The sequence below is a fragment of the Sesamum indicum genome, linkage group LG8 (assembly GCF_026168435.1).
Source record: "Sesamum indicum cultivar Baizhima isolate 11 linkage group LG8, ASM2616843v1, whole genome shotgun sequence".
NCBI classification, from domain to species: domain Eukaryota; kingdom Viridiplantae; phylum Streptophyta; class Magnoliopsida; order Lamiales; family Pedaliaceae; genus Sesamum; species Sesamum indicum.
The window spans coordinates 27504203-27526551 of record NC_142664.1 but is presented as its reverse complement, the minus strand read 5'-3'; the positions used below and the strand labels follow the sequence as shown (position 1 = coordinate 27526551).

The window sequence follows — 22349 nt, the reverse complement described above, 5'->3', positions numbered from 1 at the left end:
TGAGTATTTAAATCCTTATACCAGTAGCTTTGTCATAAAAAATATGTTGACTTGTAATAAATTAGTAATAAGTTAATTTAAAGTACATATAGATTTTTATTTATTTAATTTTTTGATATAAAAAAAATTGATGAATTTAAACAATGAAAGAATATATTAGATGAAAATTAGCATAAAAAACATTAAATATAAATTCCAAACTACTGAGTGTTTTTGTGTAATTACATGAAGTTTCAGAAAAAACGGGTGTAATTGTCTATAATTTTCACTTGGGCCCGAATGTGTATACATTATTATAATAACATATATAGCAGAAGAGAATAAAAGGCCAGGGATGTAGAACCGGGGTCAGACCGAACCGCTGAAATGCATTATGCGAGTGAGCAAACACTCCCCGTTGCTATCATTTCCCCGCCATTTTGTTCCAAGATTTTGCTGCAGAACCTCTGTAGAGGCGCCACTACTGCTCACCAAGAAAACATGCATAGACCTCCTAAAGAGCTGCAAATGGATTCCCCATTTCAAGCAAATCCAAGCCCAGCTCTTCACCCATGGCCACCACCAAAACATCGACGTCCAGCACAAGGTCATGGCCTTCGCCACTACCGAGGACTTGGCTTACGCTGAAAAGATATTTGCTCGAGTTGAACGCCCGACTTTGTTTATTTACAATGTGATGATCAAGGCACATGCGAAATCTGGCAGTTGGAGGAAAGCCCTTTTCTTGTTTGATGAACTGCGTGTGCGGGGATTGTGGCCCGATAATTACACGTACCCCTTCGTGTTTAAGGCCGTTGGAGGGTTGAGGCTGGTTCCTGAGGGGGAAAAGATTCACGGGTTTGCGTTAAAAAGTGGGGCTTTGTATGATTGTTATGTTTGTAATTCGGTCCTGGATATGTATGGGGAGTTAGGTTGTGTGGAGAGCTTGGGTAAAGTGTTTGATGAAATGCCCTTGAGAGACTTGATTTCATGGAATGTTTTGATCTCTGGGCTTGTGAAATGTAACAGGTTTGAAGATGCGGTTGGTGTTTATAGAAGGATGACACAAGAGTCGAGTTTGCAACCTGATGAGGCTACGGTTGTAACCACTTTATCAGCATGTACGGCATTAAAGAGTTTGAATCTTGGTCGTAAAATTCATGAGTATGTAAGTACACAGCTTGGTTTTACGATGATAATTGGAAATGCACTGTTGGATATGTATGCCAAGTGTGGATGCCTGGATATTGCTAGGGGGATATTCGATGCTATGCTAGAAAAGAATGTCATTTGTTGGACAAGTATGGTGTCGGCATATGTGAATTATGGTCATTTGGATGAGGCTAGGGCATTGTTTGAGAGAAGTCCTGTTAGAGATCTTGTTCTATGGACGACCATGATTAATGGGTACGTACAGTTTAACAAGGTAGATGAGGCTATGACCTTATTTAGGTACATGCAAGTGGATGGAATTAAGCCGGACAAGTATACATTAGTTGCTTTACTCACTGGGTGTGCTCAATTAGGCGCCCTGAAACAAGGTGAGTGGATTCATGCTTACTTGGAGGACAATGGAATGACTATTGATGCTGTGGTTGGTACTGCTCTTATAGAGATGTATGCAAAATGTGGTTGCTTAGAGAAGTCCTTGCAGATCTTTTATCAATTGAACCATAAAGATACAGCCTTATGGACTTCTATAATATGTGCTCTTGCTATGAATGGAAAAAGTTCGAGGGCTTTACAGTTGTTCTCGGAAATGATACGAGATGGGATTAGACCTGATGATATCACCTTTGTTGGTGTTTTGAGTGCTTGCAGTCATGCAGGGCTAGTTGAGGAAGGCCGTAAGCATTTTGATTCTATGACTAGGGTTTACCGGATTGAGCCAAAGTTGGAGCACTATGGATGCCTGATAGACCTTCTAGGTCGTGCAGGACTCCTAGAGGAAGCTGAGGACTTGATAAAGAAGGTACCTAATAAAGATAACAAGATTGTCATCCCACTTTATGGTGCTTTGCTCAGTGCTTGTAGGAATTTTGAAAATGTTGATATGGGAGAACGCATTGCTAAGCAGCTACTGGATATTGAATCCAGTGAATCCAGCAGTCACACACTTCTGGCTAGCATTTATGCTGCTGCCAGCAGATGGGAAGATGTAACAAAAGTGAGAAGGAAAATGACTACCCTAGGATCCAAGAAGTTCCCGGGATGCAGTGCACTTGAAATTGATGGAAGCATCCACTAATTCTTTGTCGGGACCTCACCTGCAGATGCAAATGCGAGCTCGAATCCATGCTGTGAGAACCACAAATGCAGGTGAGGAAGAACATAAAATAGAGCACTGACTCTCGTAATTTCTGGTTGATTTAGCAATATATCAATACAGTGAATTTTGTATCTGCCTGTTTTTCTCTTTATTGTGTGAGGATCCCTGTGTTGACAGAACATCAACAGTTGCAATTTCTTTCCTCGTTTGATTTATTGTCTCTGTGTTGAATTAAATATACAGAATAACAAAATATTTTCACTATCTTCAGTAGATTTTTCTAGTCACTGCTTGTTGGTCTCTTATATACCGTGGACTGCAAAGCCTTATTAAATATGTAGCAATATTATTCCTAAATTGCTCATATATTTTTCCACATTGGAGCTCAGGTTACTTTTCTTATAGCAAGCTCCTGCACAATAATGAGAGTAAAAGAAACTTAAATATTGTTCTTCGTATTTTGTTCTTTTAGTCTGAAAAGACCTGAAATCTCAATGTCTCCACATTGAAGAAAACAATTGATTTTTTAACATCAAGTCATGCATCTGGCATTTTCATCCTTCTGCCTCAAGCATCCTTTTCAAAATTGTTCAGAAAAGGATACTGAACACATGAGGTGTTGCCTGGTTGTGGCAAGTTCATGGGCTATGAAAAACATGGACTGCGGGTACCAAGATGATTTTGCTGATCTTTTACTTCAAGAGGTGCATTTGGGTTGCTCTAATGCATGAGTCTGAAAGTGAAATATTCTCCAGTTTGTTAGCAATAATCTTCTACTTAGAGACGTGCACTAGATTGCCCTAACTTGTTTTCGTGAAATTAGCTTGTCCACCACTGTGGTCACAGAAGCTGCATAGAAAGGAGCTTTCGGAAGAAGTCTGAAAAACGAAGTTGATGTAGATGTGATTCAAACTAATTTCCTTTTCATTATTTTCTGTTTAACAATAAAATGCTTTGTTTACCAGCTTTAGCAAATGCCTTGATTATCATGATCTTTACCTTTGCCCATTGAAACAGGATGGTACGTTCTGAGAGTGAGATCTGAAATTCTCAAGTTCAAATTCAATTATCAGGTCCGTGCAAATTTTCGGTGGTAGTTTTTCCATGTAATGTAGATTCCTAAGTTAGCTTTGGTTTAGTTTCGCTTTTTCGTAGCCTACTTCCTAAAGATTTTAAGGGTATGTTCAGGAAATTGAAACTAAATCAAGTTGATGCCAGTCTTCTAAATTGAAATCTCCCTTCATTTAGTCATGAGGCGAGCCAGCTTTGGCTAGAATTATAGGCCAATTCACATGTACAAATCACAAACTTCATTTATCGTGTCATGGACTTGAAATGATGAATGCATGCTGTGGATGGAAGTTTCTTTAACTATTAACGTCATTTTTAACAAATGAAACTTGTGAATGAAAATTTATTGGATAGTTCTTCAGCATAGTTTGACAAATGAAAGTTAAATAGCTAAGTCTTAGTCTCAACACACTATAACTTAACATGTGACTTTGATCTGGCTTAGAAGTCCCATTAGCCCAAGTACTTCTCAAACTAGAATAAGAAATACTGACATCGCCATTCAACACACATGCAGCTTACTTGCCCAAATGGTTTCATTACTCTAGTGTCTCCGGTGACAAGAAGTGAAAGAAATCTCACCTTTGTCTACACAAGAGAGAGAAGTGCATAAAAAACATCTTCATCTCTGAAACCGTTTCATTCTGTCGTGTACTCTCTCATATTTCATGTATAAAATCTAAATCCTTCCAGTATTCTAAGGATTTCTGACTTTACACTACTTAATAAATTGCATGATTACTTGAACATAGTTTCAACTTCTATTTTCTGATATTTATTTGTCAGGCAAAATGTCCAGGTGCAGCATACTCTGGATTTCATGAAGAAACATGAAAGCTCTATTGCCAGAGACAGTAAGAGTAATGCACATTATCTTTCCATCCTCAGAAATTATGCTCCCAATTAGTAGAAACAGAAACCTTATGTGCTCGAATGATCAGCTCAGCTAACACGGCTCTGTCCTCTGATTTTCTCCAAAACTTGTGCAGGAAACTGCTGCTGGATGTTATGTAGAGACAAGATCAATTAAAAACGATGCACAGTATAATCCTTGTACAGCTGCGTTGAAGGTCTTGGTCATATGTTTCTGTCAACTCCAGGAATTGCTAACCTAGTTACGCAGCTTGTGCTTTGGCTAATTTTTTGTATTGCAATTAAGGCACAAAAACCATTTGTGGGTTTCATTACATATCTCAACAGTAGACTTGTAATATGCTGCATAACCATTTATGGATTTGCTCATGTATTCTTGTTTCCTCCTAATTCTTTAAAAACCAATCTGCACATTCAAAAGCAGAGGTATTTCAATTAACATGTTGTGAGTTGGAATTACCAATGATGTTAGTTTACTTTATTAGTAGTTTTCAAACACTTGTTTTCTTTGAAAATCTATTTTGGTTCAGAATTATTAATATTTGTTATCAACTTTGGAAAATATATTTGGTGTATTCAATTTTTCAAAGTGAGATGGTAGACTCTTAAAAGTAGAAAACTAAAAATTGAATATACACTTTAGTTCAATTCGGATCAATCTCAATTCAAACATCTTTTAATTTTAAATATTTTAAAAGGTAAATTATAATTAATTTTTTTAAAATTTAGTATAATTATAAATATTTTTACGTTGTTTGAGAAAATACCAACTTAAAAATATATAAAATTCCATAAAACAACACACCTCGCATGCGCTTATGAGTCATGTGTACACATTCTTTGAGTAAAAATACACACAATGTGCTTGCTTGTGAAATATTTTCCTCTCATCTTATTTTGTCAAATAATTTTCCATTACTTGTGGAATATTTATTTCAATTATATCTCAAATATATTTTACTACTTTAATAACAGATAAATCATATTATTGTAATATTATTCTTTTGTTTCGACTTAATACAATTTATATATCACATTGATTATCTTATTGTATTTTTAATTAAAAATAATTTTATATTAATTTAATTACAAAATTTCAAGTAATCACAGCCACATATATATAGTTTGTGTTCTGTTGGGGGAAAAGAGTTCAGACAGAGGGAGAGAGAGAAAGGGTTCTTTCTGGAATGTTCAAATTACCAAGGGGGGCCCTATTCTGAAGCGAGAAGGCAGGGGAGTCCATTGACCAGTCATAGGGGCACATTCGTAATTGGACATGTTGAAGAGACGGTTCAAACCTTTGACTGGTGGGGCGTCCACGTGCATGAACACAAACCCCTCTTTCACAAACCACTAGAAACTTCTTTCTTTCTCGCCTTTCTTACCTTCCCTCATTTCATACGCCCAGATTCCTTCAAAACCCTACCCCGACCCCTACTCCCCAAATTCTCGTCATTGTAGAAAGATCAAATTCATGGCGTCATTCAGTGAAGCCCCGCCCGGCGATGTTAAATCCGGTGAGAAGATCTTCAAGACCAAGTGTGCACAGTGCCACACCGTCGATAAAGGCGCCGGCCACAAGCAAGGTTTTTCTCAACTCTAAAACATGGAAACAAATGAACACACACACACACAGACACTTATTAATTCTGTGGTTGAGTTGCTTGGTTGTTTTTGTTTTTATTTGCTCGTTGATGTACATGTGCCCGATCTGATGATGATGATGATATTCGTTTTATTTACATGATAAGTTATTGGCACCGATCTCCTGTTTCTCTTTATGTTTTTTTCGATTTCGATTCGGTAGCAGTTGGTGATGGCGGGGGGCTTTCACTTCCTGTGATTCAGGCTCCTCATTTTAGTTTAGCAAGGATTGTTGGTATATCGTATTTGCTATGTCTCTGATCTTATAGTTTAATATTTAAAATCGTCGTAACTTGCTAAGGAAAAAGAATTTGTGCCTGGTCCTATTCATTGATGTCCTTTTTTCTGATTCATATTATCTAATTGCTTGGGAAACTCATAATTAGTTTCATTGGCATTTTTTCTGTTGGTTAGGATTCAGTTTTTGTATTCAGCTCATTCGGTTTTGAAATCTCCCGCTATCTAGCAGTCGATGAGGATATATGGACTTGTTGAGCCCAGTGTCCAACTAACTTTCTATCCAATATTTCCTTAATTGAAATCTAACTGGTCATTGGAAACAGTTGTTCAATTAATTCCCATGCTGCTTGCTGCCATCGGTATGATCTATGTCTGTGTATGCTTTTATTACTTTTGGGCTTGTGATTTGTAGAAAGGAAATTTAGCTCATCACTTTATCCTTTCCCGTTTTTGTTTTCTTCTATCTTCCATCTGTTCTGTTTTATGCTTTGAGGATGTATTTTGACTTCTTCCGATTTTTCAGGTCCCAACTTGAATGGCCTTTTCGGGAGACAATCTGGTACTACCCCTGGTTATTCCTATTCAGCTGCCAACAAGAACATGGCTGTGATCTGGGGAGAGAATACACTTTATGATTACTTGCTTAATCCGAAGAAGGTAGGTGAACTTGTGCCTGAGCATTGATTATTAACTAGAGGTCATTTATTTTGTGAATTTTCTCTAGTCTTTTATCTTATTCACAATGGAAACACCACTATGGACATGGATGCAGACCTTATTAGCATGTTTTTAAAATATTTTCTATAACTTATTTATATTATTATGGATATTATCCTTTTACGGACTTGAGTTTTCAAAGTTCGGGCAGTAGTTTTTCTTGTATTTGAAAATGATTATATTTTATTATTCTAAGCTTGATCCATGTTAGTATCACAAGTTAATTAATCTCAAGTGCACAGAGTCATGGCTTTCCTAAAGTAGGATTGTCTGTTGCGTCTCCTCTATCCTTGTGGTGGTTTTTTGATTGGTTACTTATCAGATAAACTGTTAAGCGTTAAACTGTGTGCGGAGTCAGCTCTATGTTAGCTTGAAACTGGTTTTTCTTGCCTTGCGGGCATTGCTTACATATGTATAGGCAAAGTCGCATCTTTGGTCCCACTAGATATGGTCATTCTCACTAGTCCCAATCTTTACGAATCGACACTTATAGTCCCGAAATTCTCAAATTTTGACACGTTTGTCCTCTGCCATTAAGTGTTAAAGGAAACGGTGTGGTTGGGTCACGTGCCGTTTGTCAAAGGCTATCGACCTTACCATTAAATGGCCAAGTTCCATTATACCCCTTTGTATTTTCCAAAAAGTGCTAAACCCCTATCTACTGAAACTAATACTGCGATTTTGCCATATATATATATGGACTCACGTAAATAGTTTTGTTTGGTGTTTGATTCCGTTATATGCCTCTTCGAATTTACTTACTGGAGTGCCTGTTTCTATATGATTTGATAATCTAATTATTGGAATGGAAAGAATTGCTGTGATTCTTCTGATGGGTATGATGTGGCGGTGCAGTACATACCTGGAACCAAGATGGTCTTCCCTGGGCTGAAGAAACCTCAAGAGCGTGCAGATCTAATTGCATATCTGAAGGAGGCTACTGCATAAAGAGAAGAGACGATATAAGCATTTTCTGACAGCTGCAAGATACATTTGTTATTGCCCCCATTTGGGAATTTCTTTTCCTAGTGAAAATAGTTCAGTGGTACCCCAATGAATAAGAGAATCATATTTCTGTCCTACTTTTTTTTTTTTGTCTTATTGACCCACGCAAGTAGTGGGGAATTTTGTTGCCTTTGATGACTCTGATTATTGTTACACAACACAATTGAGTATTTGTCACTAGAAATCAATAAATTGCTATTAGTGAGGGGTGCTTAATTTGTAAGCGTTCCATTTTCGGTTGTCTAAGGCAAGATTTTGGGTGGTTATTTACTTGTGGTGCATATTTTAGATACTGTAAGTTGATAATCTTGTGATTATAGATGAGTTGCGTTCCATGTGTGGTTCAGCAAGATGCTTAGGAGTCGGATTACCAGTAAGTCGTGATTAGCAGAATTGTATGGGGCAAATGGCCTCCTCCTATATAATGTTTCCTCTATTATAGGTTTCTGGATTGAGATTGGGTGGCATCAATAGTTGTAGTTTGTTAAAGTGGTAGAGTTTTGAGATGGTCTTTTTTCATGTTGGTAAGTGGGTATTATTGTTGTACTTTGTTCCAAATGCATTTTTATTGCATCTCAACTACACTTGGTACCTAAAAATTGGGCTGAGATTTTCTGGCTGATCTCCTTGTTTTGGTGGAGGGTCAAAGCTATCGTTAGGCAGCACTTCTTTGAGGAAAGCTACACATAAGTTTCTCCTCTGTTCTGCACACTCACAACCAAACATCAATGACTTGTTATAAAGTATTGGACCACGACAAATCTCATCAAATTGGACCAAATCAAAATTTTAAAATCAACCTCAGTGTAATAATTATCTCCGATTATACTTGTGGTGGCATATTAGATGTGCCGTGACTCATGGCTGGTGTTCATCAGGACACCACTGAACATCAAGTCCGGCCTTGGATGCCCCCGATCCACAAGACGATATTATAATGTGAGTCGTCTGGAAGGATGATTAGTTTTTATTTAATACATTTTCTCATCTTTGGTCTAATCTTGTATCCTAAAAAATGTTAAGAGGTCGGCAATTGTCTTGGGGGGTCGACCCTGACGCGCATTGGTCGTATTGGGAATTTCGACAATGATATGATGCATACTTAAAGCCTTTGTCCATATACGATGACTCATAGTGTCCTATTTATGATTGTTATTTACTTTCTTTGAACCAGTTATCACCCCCACTTTTTCAATGGATTTGCAGATTTTCGTTATTTAGTAGGTCAGAATTATAAATCCCCTCCCCCCCCCCTCCTTTTTTAATTACTATGAAAGTAACTTTTTACCACATTAATTTAGACAAAATAACAAAATAAAAATGGTACCCATACTTGTTATGAAGAATTGTGTCTGCGATATCCATTTAGCAAGAATTATAGATGCACTATGCGTGTCCATTATAATTTCCATGACTGATTTACTATCGGAGAAAATTAATATCTAATTTTGATAGGATCCACATATAGATCATAGCCTACGTTTAACTTTATTAAATATCTTGGGCAGAAATCCGATCCTAAGTCGTTGGTGTGTCAATGTTGGATTTAATGGTTGGATGTTCTCTTCATTATTGAATGAGCGATGGAGAGTGAGTAAATAATAAATGGGTAGTATTTCTCTACTTGCGTGTGTGTTTTTTCTAAATTGTTTTCTAGCTAGTAAAAGAAAACTATTATAAAGGGATAATACATTGTCTTTTCATGAGATGTTATATGATTGTATGTAATTTTTTTTAAGTTTCAAAAATTATATTTAGTACCCTTAACGTTTATTTTTATCTAATAAATGGATCAATTAGTTAAAATTTATTGAATTTGTTAATATTAGCAAAATAATTGAGTGAATTTATATTTATTCTTATTGACTTATTAGTCATTTATTGTAGGTTAAACAAAATTTTTTTCCGACCAAATTACTGTTACATATCTTCGCATACTAATGTGTGTGTCGAGATATATTTTAGCACTTATAAGGATAATTTGGACAGAAAAAATTGTTCGATTAGTAATAAATTAATCGAAGATAAATATCAATTTATATTTAATTTTATTTTGCTAAAATCAATAAATTTAATAAATTTTGACTAAGGGAGGGATTTATCTGTTAGATAGAAATAAATGTTGAGAGTACTAAATATAATTTTTTAAATATATAAAATCTATGTGTAATTATACTAAATTTTAGAGAAACACAATTTGAACTAGATTGCGGAGTCGGACACTAAAATTACAGAGGTAAAGATAGATAAAAAAGTTGAAAAGTTGAGGACTAGAGTGCAAATATTTGGCGTTAACCTTTTACCTCCTTTTCCATACAAAGCAAAAAAGTTGACTTTACAATTGATTCCTCATCCTTTGAACTCCAATAAAAAGAAACAACTCATTTTCCAATCATCAGTTCTCCTCTCACCAATCTTGAGATTCCATTCCCTGCGAAATAGCATCTGCAACTGCACGTCCTCCGGTTAGTTCTTCAGCAGTTATATCAGTTTTTCTGCTCATCCTGTTTCTATTCATCTCATTGATCATCAAGAATCTTGATTAGCTGCGCGCTTTTTCTTACACTGCCTACTCATCGCGTGGGCTGTCATCAGATATCGCTGGTCTGATTCTATAATGGATCTTGATTTGATTTGTTTTTGCTGTTTTTATGTCTTGCTTTGTTGGTTCGTTTTGCTTTCATGGGCCCTCCTTTTTGGCTGTGAAGTTGGTGAGATGCTAGTGTTCTTGCCTGTGAGTAGTATGTTATGAATTTGGCTTGCTCAATGAAGCCGGGTGAGAGAACGTATTTTACTTCCGTTCTTTTTTTCCCTTTTACTGGTATTTCATTTTGTGATCAAATGCTGCTGGTAGTGTGTAGCTTGGAGGCTGTCATATGTTCAAATTTGCTTTGAAACTGAGCTAATTATTTTAGTTAGAGTCATTTTCAAATTGGACGTATGTGTCAGTTGATGTTGATTCAGCCTTGTGATGAGTTTGAAAATGAGATAGAGGATAATATGAAGCTGTTGTGGCTTGTGGGTTTAACTAAAGGCTTAAGATTTATCAGAAGTTAAAAAATAATACATGTGTAATTGTATATATTATGGTACTTTATCATGATTAGTGGTTCATCTGAACGACGATGGTTTGCTCATGCGTTACATGCAGGAAATATGTCTGAGAATGGTTTTTATGGAGGAGAAGGGGAATCTGCTTTGCATGATCATGATGAAAAGGTAAGCCATAGCTGCATTTATTGATTTCCACCTTCTGAAAGTATGGGCTATTATGAGTTTGTGTCCTCCCTCTATGTGTGCCACGACAATTTTCTACCTTGCTTTCTAGCAAAATTTATAAATAAATTTCTTTGTAGTAATATCGTTCTGGGATTTAAGAAATAACAGCAGCATTCACTCTCTTAAGTATGTTAATCAGTTGAGTTCATCAACTATTTATTTATTCCATTCCGGATGGTATGCACAATCAGTATTTCACTATTTGGAATCTTATGAGCTTGCTTTTTTCACTTTTCATCCACTCAACCAGGATCCATATTTGAATTTTACTATTTCATTAATCAGAACACCTCTTAGTTTGATGTCAGTATTAGAGACCACTATCCTACTTAGAACTCAAAATATTTTTCTACAAGAACTTGATCATTGCACACCATTATCTAGAAGATCTGTCAAGGCCACCATGAGTCACTCTTTTATGTCTGAATGTGCTTGCATTTGCTGCCTCACCACTTCTTTGAGGTTTTGGCAGCTCAGATTTCATGGTGGTTGTCATAACCTGTTATGTGCCTCTTTGAATTGATTGTTTTCTACCATCCAATTTTATTGTCCATTCCTTCTGATCTTTTACAGGTCAAAGTTGATCCGGGGACACCTCCATCCCTGACTTGGAAAAGAAAACTGAGTACTGAGGAGAATTCCCTTTCTGAATTCAGTCTATCTTTAAAAGAGATAATCGGCATGGTACTCTTTTAGATTTGTTTCATAATTAATTGTTCCTGCAAACACTTTTTCCATATGAGGTTAGTCTTTTGAGGCAAAAAGGAAAAGAGATGGAATAAAGCTTTGATTTTCATTTTCTACAACCTTGCAAGGATGTATGATAATTGTGGGTGTATATGCCACAGATTACAACCTTTGCTGGCTAAGACCTCAGAGTCAAATCTCTCTCTTATATATGATTTGTGGTCATCTGTGTCTGTTTCCGGTAATATCTCCTTTTGGTTTATGTAGGCCCCTATAGGTTATAGGCTGTGGCGGCACCTTCGACAGGAAAAGTCCGACCACGGTGTAAGTTTCCCTCATTACTTAACTGAAAGTTGACTTGACTAATACCAGTTGTAAAAACTGTGATGTTTACTGTTGCAGGAGGTATTTCTTGATCCTTTTACAAAGCGCCATACATCATCTTGCCATGGGGTTCCTGTAGGCGGTATCGGGTATATCTATTGCCACTTGCTCTTTTCTTTTTATTCAACATGTAGCACATTACTGAAGGACCCACTCAATGAGTGCAACTGTTAAGAAAATGTTAGTTACTTACATGCCGATTATACATGTATCCTGAAGTCATATGAAAAAATAATTCTCTGTTATATTACTAAGCAGATAGGGTAACAATGTTGTATGGCAAGTCTGCTTTAGGCATATTGAAGACTATGTGCCTGCTTTTCTCTATCTCAGACAGTCTTCTGTCTCTGTTCTTTTAAATTAGAATTCTAAAGCATCCATCTGCCATGCGTTAAACTGGGTTAAAGGAATTTGCAGTTGGGTGTGGGTTGGGGATAGTCCTAGATCCTTAAGATTCCTCCAAACTATTTTCATACTTCGAACTATTTATGTAAATTGTAGAACAAACAATCTGAGTCCACATCTCATGGTGCTGCTTTTCTCTTCTGTGACAACATTTGTTATTAACAGAAGGATCATTGTAATCATCTGCGTTACTGCATATTAAAAGTAGGCTGCATTACTCTGGAAAAAGGGAAAAATACAGGTTAATCACATGATTTCTAAAATGTATACCTGGTTAACCACATAACTCTAGTTATCTGTGAGCTAACATGATCTTCAGTGCTGGAAGCATTGGAAGAAGCTGCAGAGGTGAATTTATGCGTTGGCAACTATTTCCTAGGGTCTGTGAAGATAAGCCAGTCTTGGCAAACCAATTTTCTGTAAGTTTAATTTTTATCTGATTCTGAAGGTTTGTATGTGGATGTAAAATAAAAGCTATTGAGGACCATTACATGTCTTACCTCATACATTATCTATTCTTTGATTGACTGATATTTCTGCAATTCCTCATGTTCTTGATGGATTCTGTTATTACACTTCACATTTCCTCTGTGCAAAGTCCTCATAACATTGTCTTTTTCAGTCCATGAAACACAGAAATTAGCTACAATTACCAATCTCAAAACCTGAAATACATTTCTTTCCTTGCATTTTTATTGAGGATCACAGGAAATAAACTCTCTCTTGAGGTTCTTGATATTAATTCTTACACTAACAACACATGCAACTGATATTTACCCCATGCCTCAATTTGTCCAACGCTCGAATAGGCAGAAAGCAGTAGCTACTCCATTGAGTAGTGGGATATACATTGTTGGAGTTCCATCTGTCTGCAATTATTTTATGCGGTGTGAAAGTTATGCTGATAAGTCCTCTTAACAGATGATTTTATAGAGGCGTAAATTGGGCAAGTTCCCATGAGGGCGACTAGACATAATTTGGTATCCATTTCACATAAGAATCTTGTGAGAATGAATGTCAATGTCATGTGTAATCTCAAAATGAGAACACAAGAAGAGATTGACAACCGATGTCTTCTTCACTATCAGGAGGTTGTGTGCTAGCCATAATCCAGAGTTGAAGTAATCAAGTAATAGTTGAGAAGGCGCACCTACTGGTGTGAAGGAAAAAAATATAATTAAGTACTTACTGAATAATAATATTGAAAATATAAAAGAAGATTATGTTAAACAAAGATATATTGGTAATTCATTGCATAATGAAAAAGTTCATGCCAAGGCTACATGGTTCACTTCTATAAAAGCAAACTGCTAGTCCACAGTATCTGACAGCATCTTCTTTTAGTATTGTGCATAATAATCTAACCTGAGAGAACTAGTGAACCTAAATTGTGAGTACTTAAGTATATGTCAAAAGGTAGTTTTTTTTATTGCTACTGTGTCCTATGTTTGTTTGTCACTGATGATTTACCCTAGCATGTTTCTGCTTTTTCAGATATTTGTTTCACGGCCTAATGGTGAAAAGTTTTCTAGTGTACTATGCCCAAAGAGCCCAGACATTTTGCAGTAAGCACATAGCATATTCTGTTTCTGTAGCATCTTACATCTTATTTTTAGATGTTTTGCTGTTTGGGAAAATACTTCTCCCGATTACTGAAATAATGAAATTTCACTGAGACAAGAAAGGAAAGAAAGAAAATTTAATACTCTCTGCAAAGTTGCTTTTTGTGAATCAGTATTCAAGGCCTTTAATAATGTGGATAAACAGTGACAAGTCAGCTTCTGGAATAGAATCTTGGGACTGGAATTTGGGTGGGCAAAATTCCACGTACCATGCATTGTTCCCAAGGTCTTGGACTGTATATGATGGTAATCTTGTAATCTTCTATTAAATTCTGTTAGTTTTGAGCCCCACTTCATGAATTGTCATTTCATAGAATCACCTTTTGGATTCAATGAAGGTGAACCTGATCCAGCTCTAAAAGTAGCATGTCGACAACTTTCACCCTTTATCCCCCACAACTATAAGGAGAGCAGCTTCCCTGTGGCAGTGTTTACTTTTACGGTATGAAACCTTTTCTGAACTTCATTCCTCCTCCCCCTTCCATCACATACACCTACAACCACAGACATAAATAAAGTGGGCTATCTAGCCTTGATATGAAGAAGTTTGCTATGTTGTATCAGTTGTCTAATTTGGGAAAGACAGAAGCGGATGTCACCTTGCTTTTTAGTTGGGCAGTAAGTTCCCTTTCTTGGGTTGTTTTCGCTTCAAGTTTTGAATAGTTAACGATTTAGTCACTATACTATGCTATATCCAGTAATTTTGAGTTAATTTCCCGAAATTGACGCACTGCACTGCATGCATTCCCTTATGAAATTTCTGATATTCTTGTTCTACTGTTCCTAGAATTCTGTTGGTGGCGATTCAGGACTCTCTGGCCACCATTTCAATTCAAAATTTAGGTAAAAGATGCATAACCTACTTCCTTGTGTTGTAATAATGTTTTTTCTGAAAATTTTTCTTAGCTTTTTCATGACATTTTGAGCAGAAACTTTTCCAGTTTTGAAAATTTACCTATTCATGGCATACTTTCTAGGACTTATGGATCCACCTGATCTGACTGGCTTTGTTTTTCCAGGACAGAGGATAACATCAGTGGAGTTCTCTTGCACCACATGTAAGTGCCTGCTCTTGTTGGTGTTGCCAAACATTTAGAATTGTAAGGATTCCAGGTATATGTATATATAGTTTCCCCAAGGTTCTCTGATTCTTTGTAAAAATTGATGTAGGACTGCAAAGGGACTGCCCTCAGTAACTTTTGCAATTGCAGCAGAAGGGACCGACACAATTCATGTATCTGAGTGCCCCTCTTTTGTGATATCTGGAAACTCGAATGGTATCTCAGCAAGAGACATGTGGAATGAAATTAAAGAGGTAGTACTAAACATTATCAGTTGACTTGAGCCAGAATTTCCTACTTTTGAGCGACTTATGTTGTATATTTATTGGTTCATCATGCTTCACAAGACCAACAAATCTTCTGTAGTTGGTCTGAATTCAGTTTGCATGTTACAAAGTAAAAGAAAACAAATCTAGTGCAAGTTATTTGACAAACAATCTTGTATGTTTTGTTCAGATTTTAAACTATGAGCTAATTTCAGGCTTATCAAGAGTTTATCAGAACTCTAAAGATAAATTTATAGACCACTTATTAGAAACTTAGAAATGCAGCTGCACTGTTTTACCAAATTTGGGAACTCTATTCCATTTTGTTACAAAAATAATTTGAAATTGTCATTTATTTACTACTTCATTGACTAGTTTATCGCATTGATGAACAGTATTTTTTTTAAAAACTGAAGTCTACGTTGTATAACCATCTCCTGAAAAAACAGTTAAGTATAGAGGTTTAACTTACAACTCATTTATTGCTAGGAATGGAATCACTGCTACCGAAATATTATCTCTTAGGGATTTTGGATGTAAAAGAATGATGCTACTTGCTCTATAATATAGTCTGTAGAATACTCTATAATATAGTCTGTAGAATATTCATGTGAGAAATTACCTTATACATTTTCTTGTTTATTTTCTCTGCCATTTCGCTGTTTTTAGTTAACTATCATTCTTGATAGACTTACCCTGTTCTATTCTAATTAGCGTGGATCATTCGACCACCTAAATTCTGAAGAAATGTCAATGCCTTCTGAACCTGGTTCACTTATTGGGGCGGCCGTTGCAGCTTCACTGGCAATTCCAGCAGGAACAGTACAAACTGTTACATTTTCATTGGCATGGGCTTGCCCCGAAATAAACTTTCATGGTGGAAGAACTTATCACAGGCCAGTAACCAATTGATTGTTTACTTTGTGTAACTTATTAATATATCCTGTTCCACGCCGACTTAGTAAGTTAACTTTCTCATCAGGCGTTACACTAAATTCTATGGTACACATAGTAACGTGGCATCGGATATTGCACGGGATGCTATTATTGGTAATCTCGCAAAAGTTATTTTGTTCTGTAGGCAGCAAATACTCTATTTTATATCGATAAAGACATTTATTATTTATTTCTACTTGTTCCAAGGCAATCTATTCATGTGAAATTCTTTGAGAGTATTCATGGTCAAAGAACTTCATTTCTAATGCCCTTTTTTTTTGTTGTTTGTTCTTTTATTACCAAAACGAAGAGCATCACAAATGGGAGTCAGAAATTGATGTATGGCAAAGGCCTATTCTTGATGACAAGAGGCTTCCTGAATGGTAAGTGTTTAATTATGTGCGCTGGCTGTAAGCTTTGAAGCCGGGTTAAGCATTTTTTTGATGGTCTACTGCAGGTACCCTCCAACTCTCTTCAACGAGCTTTACTATCTTAACTCAGGCGGAACAATTTGGACAGGTAATTGACAAATGGGATTTGTGTTTTACAGGTGCTAGCTATAATTAAGCTGATCTGATTTTTTTTTTTCTTTTAATAATTTTAACTTTCCAGATGGATCTCCACCAGTACATAGTTTACGGACTATTCAGCAACGAAGGTACTCCATTGATAGATCCAATTCAGATTTTAGAAGTGGAGAAGATACATCTGAGCAAAATGACACAGCAATCAACATACTTGGAAGGATGACCTCCTTACTTCAGGAGATTCATAGCCCTGTATCAATGACTTCTGCATTGGGGACAAATTTGCTTCACAAAAGAGAGGAAAATGTGGGACAGTTCCTTTACTTTGAAGGCATTGAATATCATATGTGTAATACATATGATGTCCATTTTTATGCATCGTTTGCATTGGCTATGCTGTTCCCCAAACTTGAACTCAGCATACAGAGAGATTTTGCTGCTGCAGTGATGATGCATGATCCTAGTAAGATGACACTTTTACAGGATGGAACATGGGTCCAGAGAAAGGTTCTTGGTGCTGTTCCTCATGACATTGGAATGAGAGATCCATGGTTTGAAGTAAATTTCTATAACCTTCATAATACGGATAGGTGGAAAGATTTGAATCCAAAGTTTGTGCTCCAAGTTTACAGAGATGTCGTTGCCACTGGCAATAAAGAGTTTGCTGAAGCTGTTTGGCCATCGGTCTATGTAGCCATGGCTTACATGGAACAATTTGACAAGGATGGAGATGGAATGATAGAAAATGAAGGGTTTCCCGACCAGACATATGATACATGGTCTGTATCTGGTGTGAGTGCATACTGCGGCGGCTTATGGGTAGCAGCTTTGCAGGCTGCTTCAGCACTTGCTCATGTGGTTGGGGACAAGGGTTCTGAGGATTACTTCTGGTTTAGGTTTCAAAAAGCAAAGAAAGTGTATGAAAAGTTATGGAATGGTTCGTATTTTAACTATGACAACAGTGGGAGTAAAACAAGCTCTTCCATTCAGGCTGATCAATTGGCTGGAAATTGGTATGTTGCAAAAGAAGTAGGTTTCGAGATTTTATGATTAAATATTCACTTTTAGGAGTAGAATTCATTTATTTATTTTGCCTATTTTGCTTTACCAGATAAGACAAATTAAGTACACATTCGAACACACACAGGGGAGGCTAGACATCTAATAGCACATACCTAGACATCTACTGGAACATAATTAAAGTATTCAGTGTGATTTGGACTTTGTTTAAATTCATTATCCATCAGATATAGATTGTTCATGCTACTTATGCACATGTCTTGTAATTCCATCGCATACTTTTTTATATTGCTTAATTGCTATAAACATGTAATGACGGAATGTAGAAGGAACATCTTTCTTCTTTTGACATTCACATGTTGAATTGAAAATATTTTGAAGGTATGCTCGAGCTTGCGGTCTTTTTCCCATTGTTGATGAAGAAAAGGCACGAAAAGCGCTTGAGAAGATTTACAATTTCAACGTCTTGAAGGTAAAAAATGGGAGGGTTGGAGCAGCAAATGGGATGCTGCCAAATGGAGAACCTGATATGTGTACCCTACAGTCAAGAGAAATATGGAGTGGAGTTACATATGCTGTTGCTGCAGGCATGATTCATGAAAATATGGTTGAAACTGCATTTAAAACTGCAGTTGGTGTGTATGAAGTAGCTTGGTCTGAGCAAGGTTCCGGGTGAGTTGAGTCGTCATTCCCTTTTCGTTTATGTGCAGTGTTGGAACATTTAACATGTATATATCAACTTGTGCACTGCTTACGTTGGTTTGTCTTAATAGTCCCTCTTGTTTACTGGAGTATTACTGCTGCTTTGACAGATATGCTTTCCAGACCCCCGAAGGTTGGGACTTTGAAGGGCGTTATAGATCTCTTGGGTACATGCGTCCTTTAGCAATCTGGGCAATGCAATGGGCACTTACACAACATAAGATCCCAAGACAGGAAATGAAGGCAGAGATCAAGGAAGAATCTGTGATCAGGCAACATACTGGTTTTAAAAGAGTGGCTCATCTGCTAAAGCTGTCAGATGAAGCTGATTCCAGAAGCCTTTTCCAGGTCATATTTGATTACACTTGTAAAAGGATGTTGGGATGAAAGCAGAAGGCCAAACTTTTCTCGATCCCAGAATGTCAGTATTATGAGTTGAAATCTCATTTATTCTTTTCATCCTTTATTTTACAATTGTGTAATAAACAGATGTAGAAGCTCTGCATGTATTTATAATGAAACAAAAGTGTTAAATAGGAAGAAGAGAAAGGATTGATTTTCATTGAAGAGCTAGTCCCAATCATATAGTGTTAGGACTAGAGAGAATTACAAATAAGGTAAGGATATGATTGATCTACCTACCAAGAATAGCAATTATAAATAAGGCAAATATACACAAAATCCTGCTCAATCTTCTGACAAGAAAAATGAGTAAATCGAGAACTGTTGCTGACTAATTTCATATATCTTTTCTCCTCATTGCTTGTGTAGCTATTTTCTTGGGCAAATCCCACCAAAGAAATCCAACTTAACAGCAAGGGGGAAAACAATAACGCACTCTTTCCCTAAGTCTAAATCCAATGCTAAACTAAAAAGTTTGCAGCTTTTGATGCTTATTTCTGAATTGCTTAGCACAACTGTCTGTCATTCTGTTTTGGGAATTTTAGCTAAAAGTTAGCAGAGAATCACAGTGTAACAAAAATCGTCTGGTTGAGAAAGCATAAGCTAGAGCCAGTTAATATTACATATTACATTATTATTAACAGAATATCACTTTAAAACACGTGTTAATAATAACTGTATACACTTTTTTAACTGATTATCATCTTGTGTACTGGCAGTTAACCACTCATTTATTTTCCATGGTTCCCATCCTATCCCAGTGCAAGAATTCCAACATTCTTGGATCACCAACCACCATTTTAAGACATTTTTTTCTCATCCTTCAATAGTTTCTCTCTATTATATCTTTCCATTTCACTTGAAAAACAATACTAGATTTTATCCTCTGCGGGTACACATAGGAAGCTTTGTTGACGAGGGCGGTTTTCACTGACATGGAAGCCGCTCTTTCCACTTACAGCTTTCTTCCAGATGATTGCAATGAGAGTCATTTCATGGTTGGATTTGTGTTCTGTATTTTCCCTCTCTTAAATCTTATTTGAAGAGGTGAGAGTTTCTATTCCCTTTTCTTTTCAAGTTTAAGGCGGTTCTGTTATTTTTTGTCTGATGATTGCTGTTCTTGTTGCATTGTTCAATTGATCAGTTTGATTTGAAGAAATCCAGAGATCTGAATGCATTTCGAAGGATTGCAAATTTCGTGTGGCGAGTTTGGTTTTGCCACACATTCTGGAACTGATCAAAGGATTCTGTATATATGCAAATCGTTTGGAATAAACGGAAGACGAAGAGGAGGATATGGCTGGAAAGTGGCGGTGCTTGTCCCGCCAGCCCACTGAATGGTTGAAGGGCAAAGTAATAGGATCAGGATCATTTGGCACTGTTCATCTGGCCATCGATAGCTCCACCGGAGCACTTTTCGTTATAAAATCTGCAATATCAGATGCAGGGATAACGTCACTCAAGAATGAGGCCAGTATTCTTGAGAACCTGGATTCTCCATACATCGTCAAATGCATAGGAAAAGACGTCTCTTTCGCGGAAAACGGTGAGATAAAGCACAACCTTTTCATGGAGTACATGGCTGGAGGCAGCTTATCAGATGTCGCACAGAACTTTGGAGGAGCACTAAACGAGAAACTGATCCGTTTGTACACCAGAGAAATCTTGGAAGGTTTGAGGTATCTACACAAAAATGGAATTGTCCACTCCGATGTCAAGTGCAAAAATGTGCTCTTAGGCGCATCAGGAGCCGTGAAACTGGCTGATTTTGGATGTGCCAGGAGGCTGAATGATAACAAGGTGAGTAGTCATAAAACATCATCACAACGTTACAATGGGATCGGAGGGACTCCTCTTTGGATGGCTCCTGAGGTACTGAGAAACGAGGCGTTGAACTTTGCTGCAGATATCTGGTCCTTAGGCTGCACGGTTATTGAAATGGCCACTGGCAGGCCACCTTGGGGACTCGATGCAACGAGCAAGAACCCAATGGCTGCATTGCTCAAGATTGCAAAAGGGCATGAGCTGCCTGAGTTTCCAAGACATTTCTCAGATGAGGGGTTGGATTTTCTGCAAAAATGCCTGGAAAGGGACCCTGAAAAGAGGTGGACAAGCGAAAAACTAGCTGGCCACCCTTTTGTTACAGGGAAACTAACGTACACCCAATGCTCAAGAAAGGAAGTTGCATTTTCACCAACAAGTGTTCTTGATGTTGCACGTTATGATTCAGAATATGATGATGATTCATGCAGTCCGGATGAGCTTGTGAGCAGGGTTCCCTTCTCAGTGAAATGCTGTTTCATGGAGCAGAACTTTCTACTGCCAAAACATGCATCAGAGAACCAGTTGGAGTCATCTGATAATTGGATTACTGTAAGGAGTAGATAGATTTGGCAACGGAATAGGGACAGATTGTAATTTGTATAGGATGATTAGACAGACAGTGGTTAGGATAGATTCTTCCGTAGCATTGGTTTCTCCTTTATGCTACTCCTTAGAACTTTGGAGACGGGTCCTTGCTTATTCTTTACTTTCAATTCTCTTTTAAGTGATTGTGTAAAGCAATGTAAAAATAACACTTTTTAAATATGTTCTTGTTTTAAGAGAAACGGCAGTGACATATTATTTAATACGTTCACATAATCTTAATGTAATTAATACTTTCCTATGCCATTTACATCAGTTGTCAACTCTCTGTGTCGTATTTATTCAATGTTAGATGATAATAACACTTTCATATGTTTATTTGCTTATTCTAATTGTTTATAATAGTTCCATAAATTGTTAATCAATCTACTCAAAACGAATAGGGTGTTCCGGGGAATTCTTATTCCAATCACACTATAAGTTGTTGTAATTTATCTATTAGTTTTAAAATCAAATGTTGCTTATCTACAATAATAGAATATGCAACTAAGTTTGATTTGAATTAGGAGTTGCATTTGCACACAAACGTGGGAGGAAATCAAAATGGTTAAACACACCAACGTCAGGGTTCAAAACTACAACATTTTGTAGTGGTCGCTGGCAATCAATTCAAGAATTGGTTAGCAGATCATAGCATTTATCAGAATTCATCAATCCTCCACTCATTTTCACTCTTTATATCCCCTCTAGTAAAGTAAATCAATCCAAGACCACTCTTGCTAACAAGATATATTGAAAGGAAAAAAAAAGAGGGACAATGCACTCTCTCCTGTCCTGTTATTGCTCTTCGTTTCAATAAATTTTTTTTCATATCAGGTAAACAAAAATAAGAA

The 22349-nt window shown here is 36.8% G+C and overlaps 4 protein-coding genes across 11 annotated transcripts; all 4 read left to right on the top strand.

Moving 5' to 3' along the window:
- Positions 1-157: 157 nt before the first annotated feature.
- LOC105169072 (Pentatricopeptide repeat (PPR-like) superfamily protein) lies at positions 158-4651 on the top strand. Of its 4 annotated transcripts, none has more exons than XM_088884058.1 (4): positions 158-2298; positions 3266-3321; positions 4119-4173; positions 4309-4651. In XM_088884058.1, the coding sequence occupies exon 1, from the start codon at positions 374-376 to the stop codon at positions 2225-2227; it is 1854 nt and encodes a 617-aa protein (XP_088740184.1). In that variant the 5' UTR covers positions 158-373; the 3' UTR covers positions 2228-2298; positions 3266-3321; positions 4119-4173; positions 4309-4651. The 4 variants fall into 4 exon arrangements, with proteins under 4 accessions (XP_088740184.1, XP_088740182.1, XP_011087648.1 ...); XM_088884056.1 differs by having other exon boundaries at positions 4119-4179; XM_011089346.3 differs by having other exon boundaries at positions 159-2298; positions 4106-4173.
- An 893-nt stretch (positions 4652-5544) lies between these two features.
- Positions 5545-8014, top strand: LOC105169071 (cytochrome c-like). The gene is made up of 3 exons (XM_011089344.3): positions 5545-5778; positions 6600-6733; positions 7649-8014. The coding sequence occupies exons 1-3, from the start codon at positions 5667-5669 to the stop codon at positions 7739-7741; spliced, it is 339 nt and encodes a 112-aa protein (XP_011087646.1). The 5' UTR covers positions 5545-5666; the 3' UTR covers positions 7742-8014.
- A 2099-nt stretch (positions 8015-10113) lies between these two features.
- On the top strand, positions 10114-19254 carry LOC105169069 (uncharacterized). Of its 5 annotated transcripts, XM_011089339.3 has the most exons (21): positions 10176-10263; positions 10507-10574; positions 10950-11017; positions 11651-11761; positions 12032-12088; positions 12167-12237; positions 12873-12972; positions 14048-14118; positions 14321-14421; positions 14514-14617; positions 14740-14793; positions 14963-15018; positions 15195-15233; positions 15346-15490; positions 16217-16398; positions 16485-16552; positions 16749-16821; positions 16896-16957; positions 17051-17978; positions 18367-18657; positions 18798-19254. In XM_011089339.3, the coding sequence occupies exons 2-21, from the start codon at positions 10547-10549 to the stop codon at positions 19072-19074; spliced, it is 2886 nt and encodes a 961-aa protein (XP_011087641.1). In that variant the 5' UTR covers positions 10176-10263; positions 10507-10546; the 3' UTR covers positions 19075-19254. The 5 variants fall into 5 exon arrangements, with proteins under 5 accessions (XP_011087643.1, XP_011087641.1, XP_088739567.1 ...); XM_011089341.3 differs by lacking the exon at positions 10507-10574 and having other exon boundaries at positions 10114-10263; XM_088883441.1 differs by lacking the exon at positions 12167-12237 and having other exon boundaries at positions 10178-10263; positions 12032-12089; positions 12871-12972.
- A 134-nt stretch (positions 19255-19388) lies between these two features.
- LOC105169068 (mitogen-activated protein kinase kinase kinase 20) lies at positions 19389-21726 on the top strand. The gene is made up of 2 exons (XM_011089338.3): positions 19389-20136; positions 20234-21726. The coding sequence occupies exon 2, from the start codon at positions 20386-20388 to the stop codon at positions 21475-21477; it is 1092 nt and encodes a 363-aa protein (XP_011087640.1). The 5' UTR covers positions 19389-20136; positions 20234-20385; the 3' UTR covers positions 21478-21726.
- The last annotated feature ends 623 nt before the right edge of the window (positions 21727-22349 follow it).

Coding starts and splice junctions, on each gene's coding strand:
- LOC105169072 (XM_088884058.1), top strand. CDS start 374: ATGCGAGTGAGCAAACACTCCCCGTTGCTATCATTTCCCCGCCATTTT.
- LOC105169071 (XM_011089344.3), top strand. CDS start 5,667: ATGGCGTCATTCAGTGAAGCCCCGCCCGGCGATGTTAAATCCGGTGAG. Junction 5,779..6,599: donor AGGCGCCGGCCACAAGCAAG/GTTTTTCTCAAC, acceptor CCGATTTTTCAG/GTCCCAACTTGAATGGCCTT. Junction 6,734..7,648: donor ACTTGCTTAATCCGAAGAAG/GTAGGTGAACTT, acceptor GTGGCGGTGCAG/TACATACCTGGAACCAAGAT.
- LOC105169069 (XM_011089339.3), top strand. CDS start 10,547: ATGAATTTGGCTTGCTCAATGAAGCCGG. Junction 14,119..14,320: donor AAGAGCCCAGACATTTTGCA/GTAAGCACATAG, acceptor GTGGATAAACAG/TGACAAGTCAGCTTCTGGAA. Junction 16,399..16,484: donor GGTGGAAGAACTTATCACAG/GCCAGTAACCAA, acceptor CTTTCTCATCAG/GCGTTACACTAAATTCTATG.
- LOC105169068 (XM_011089338.3), top strand. CDS start 20,386: ATGGCTGGAAAGTGGCGGTGCTTGTCCCGCCAGCCCACTGAATGGTTG.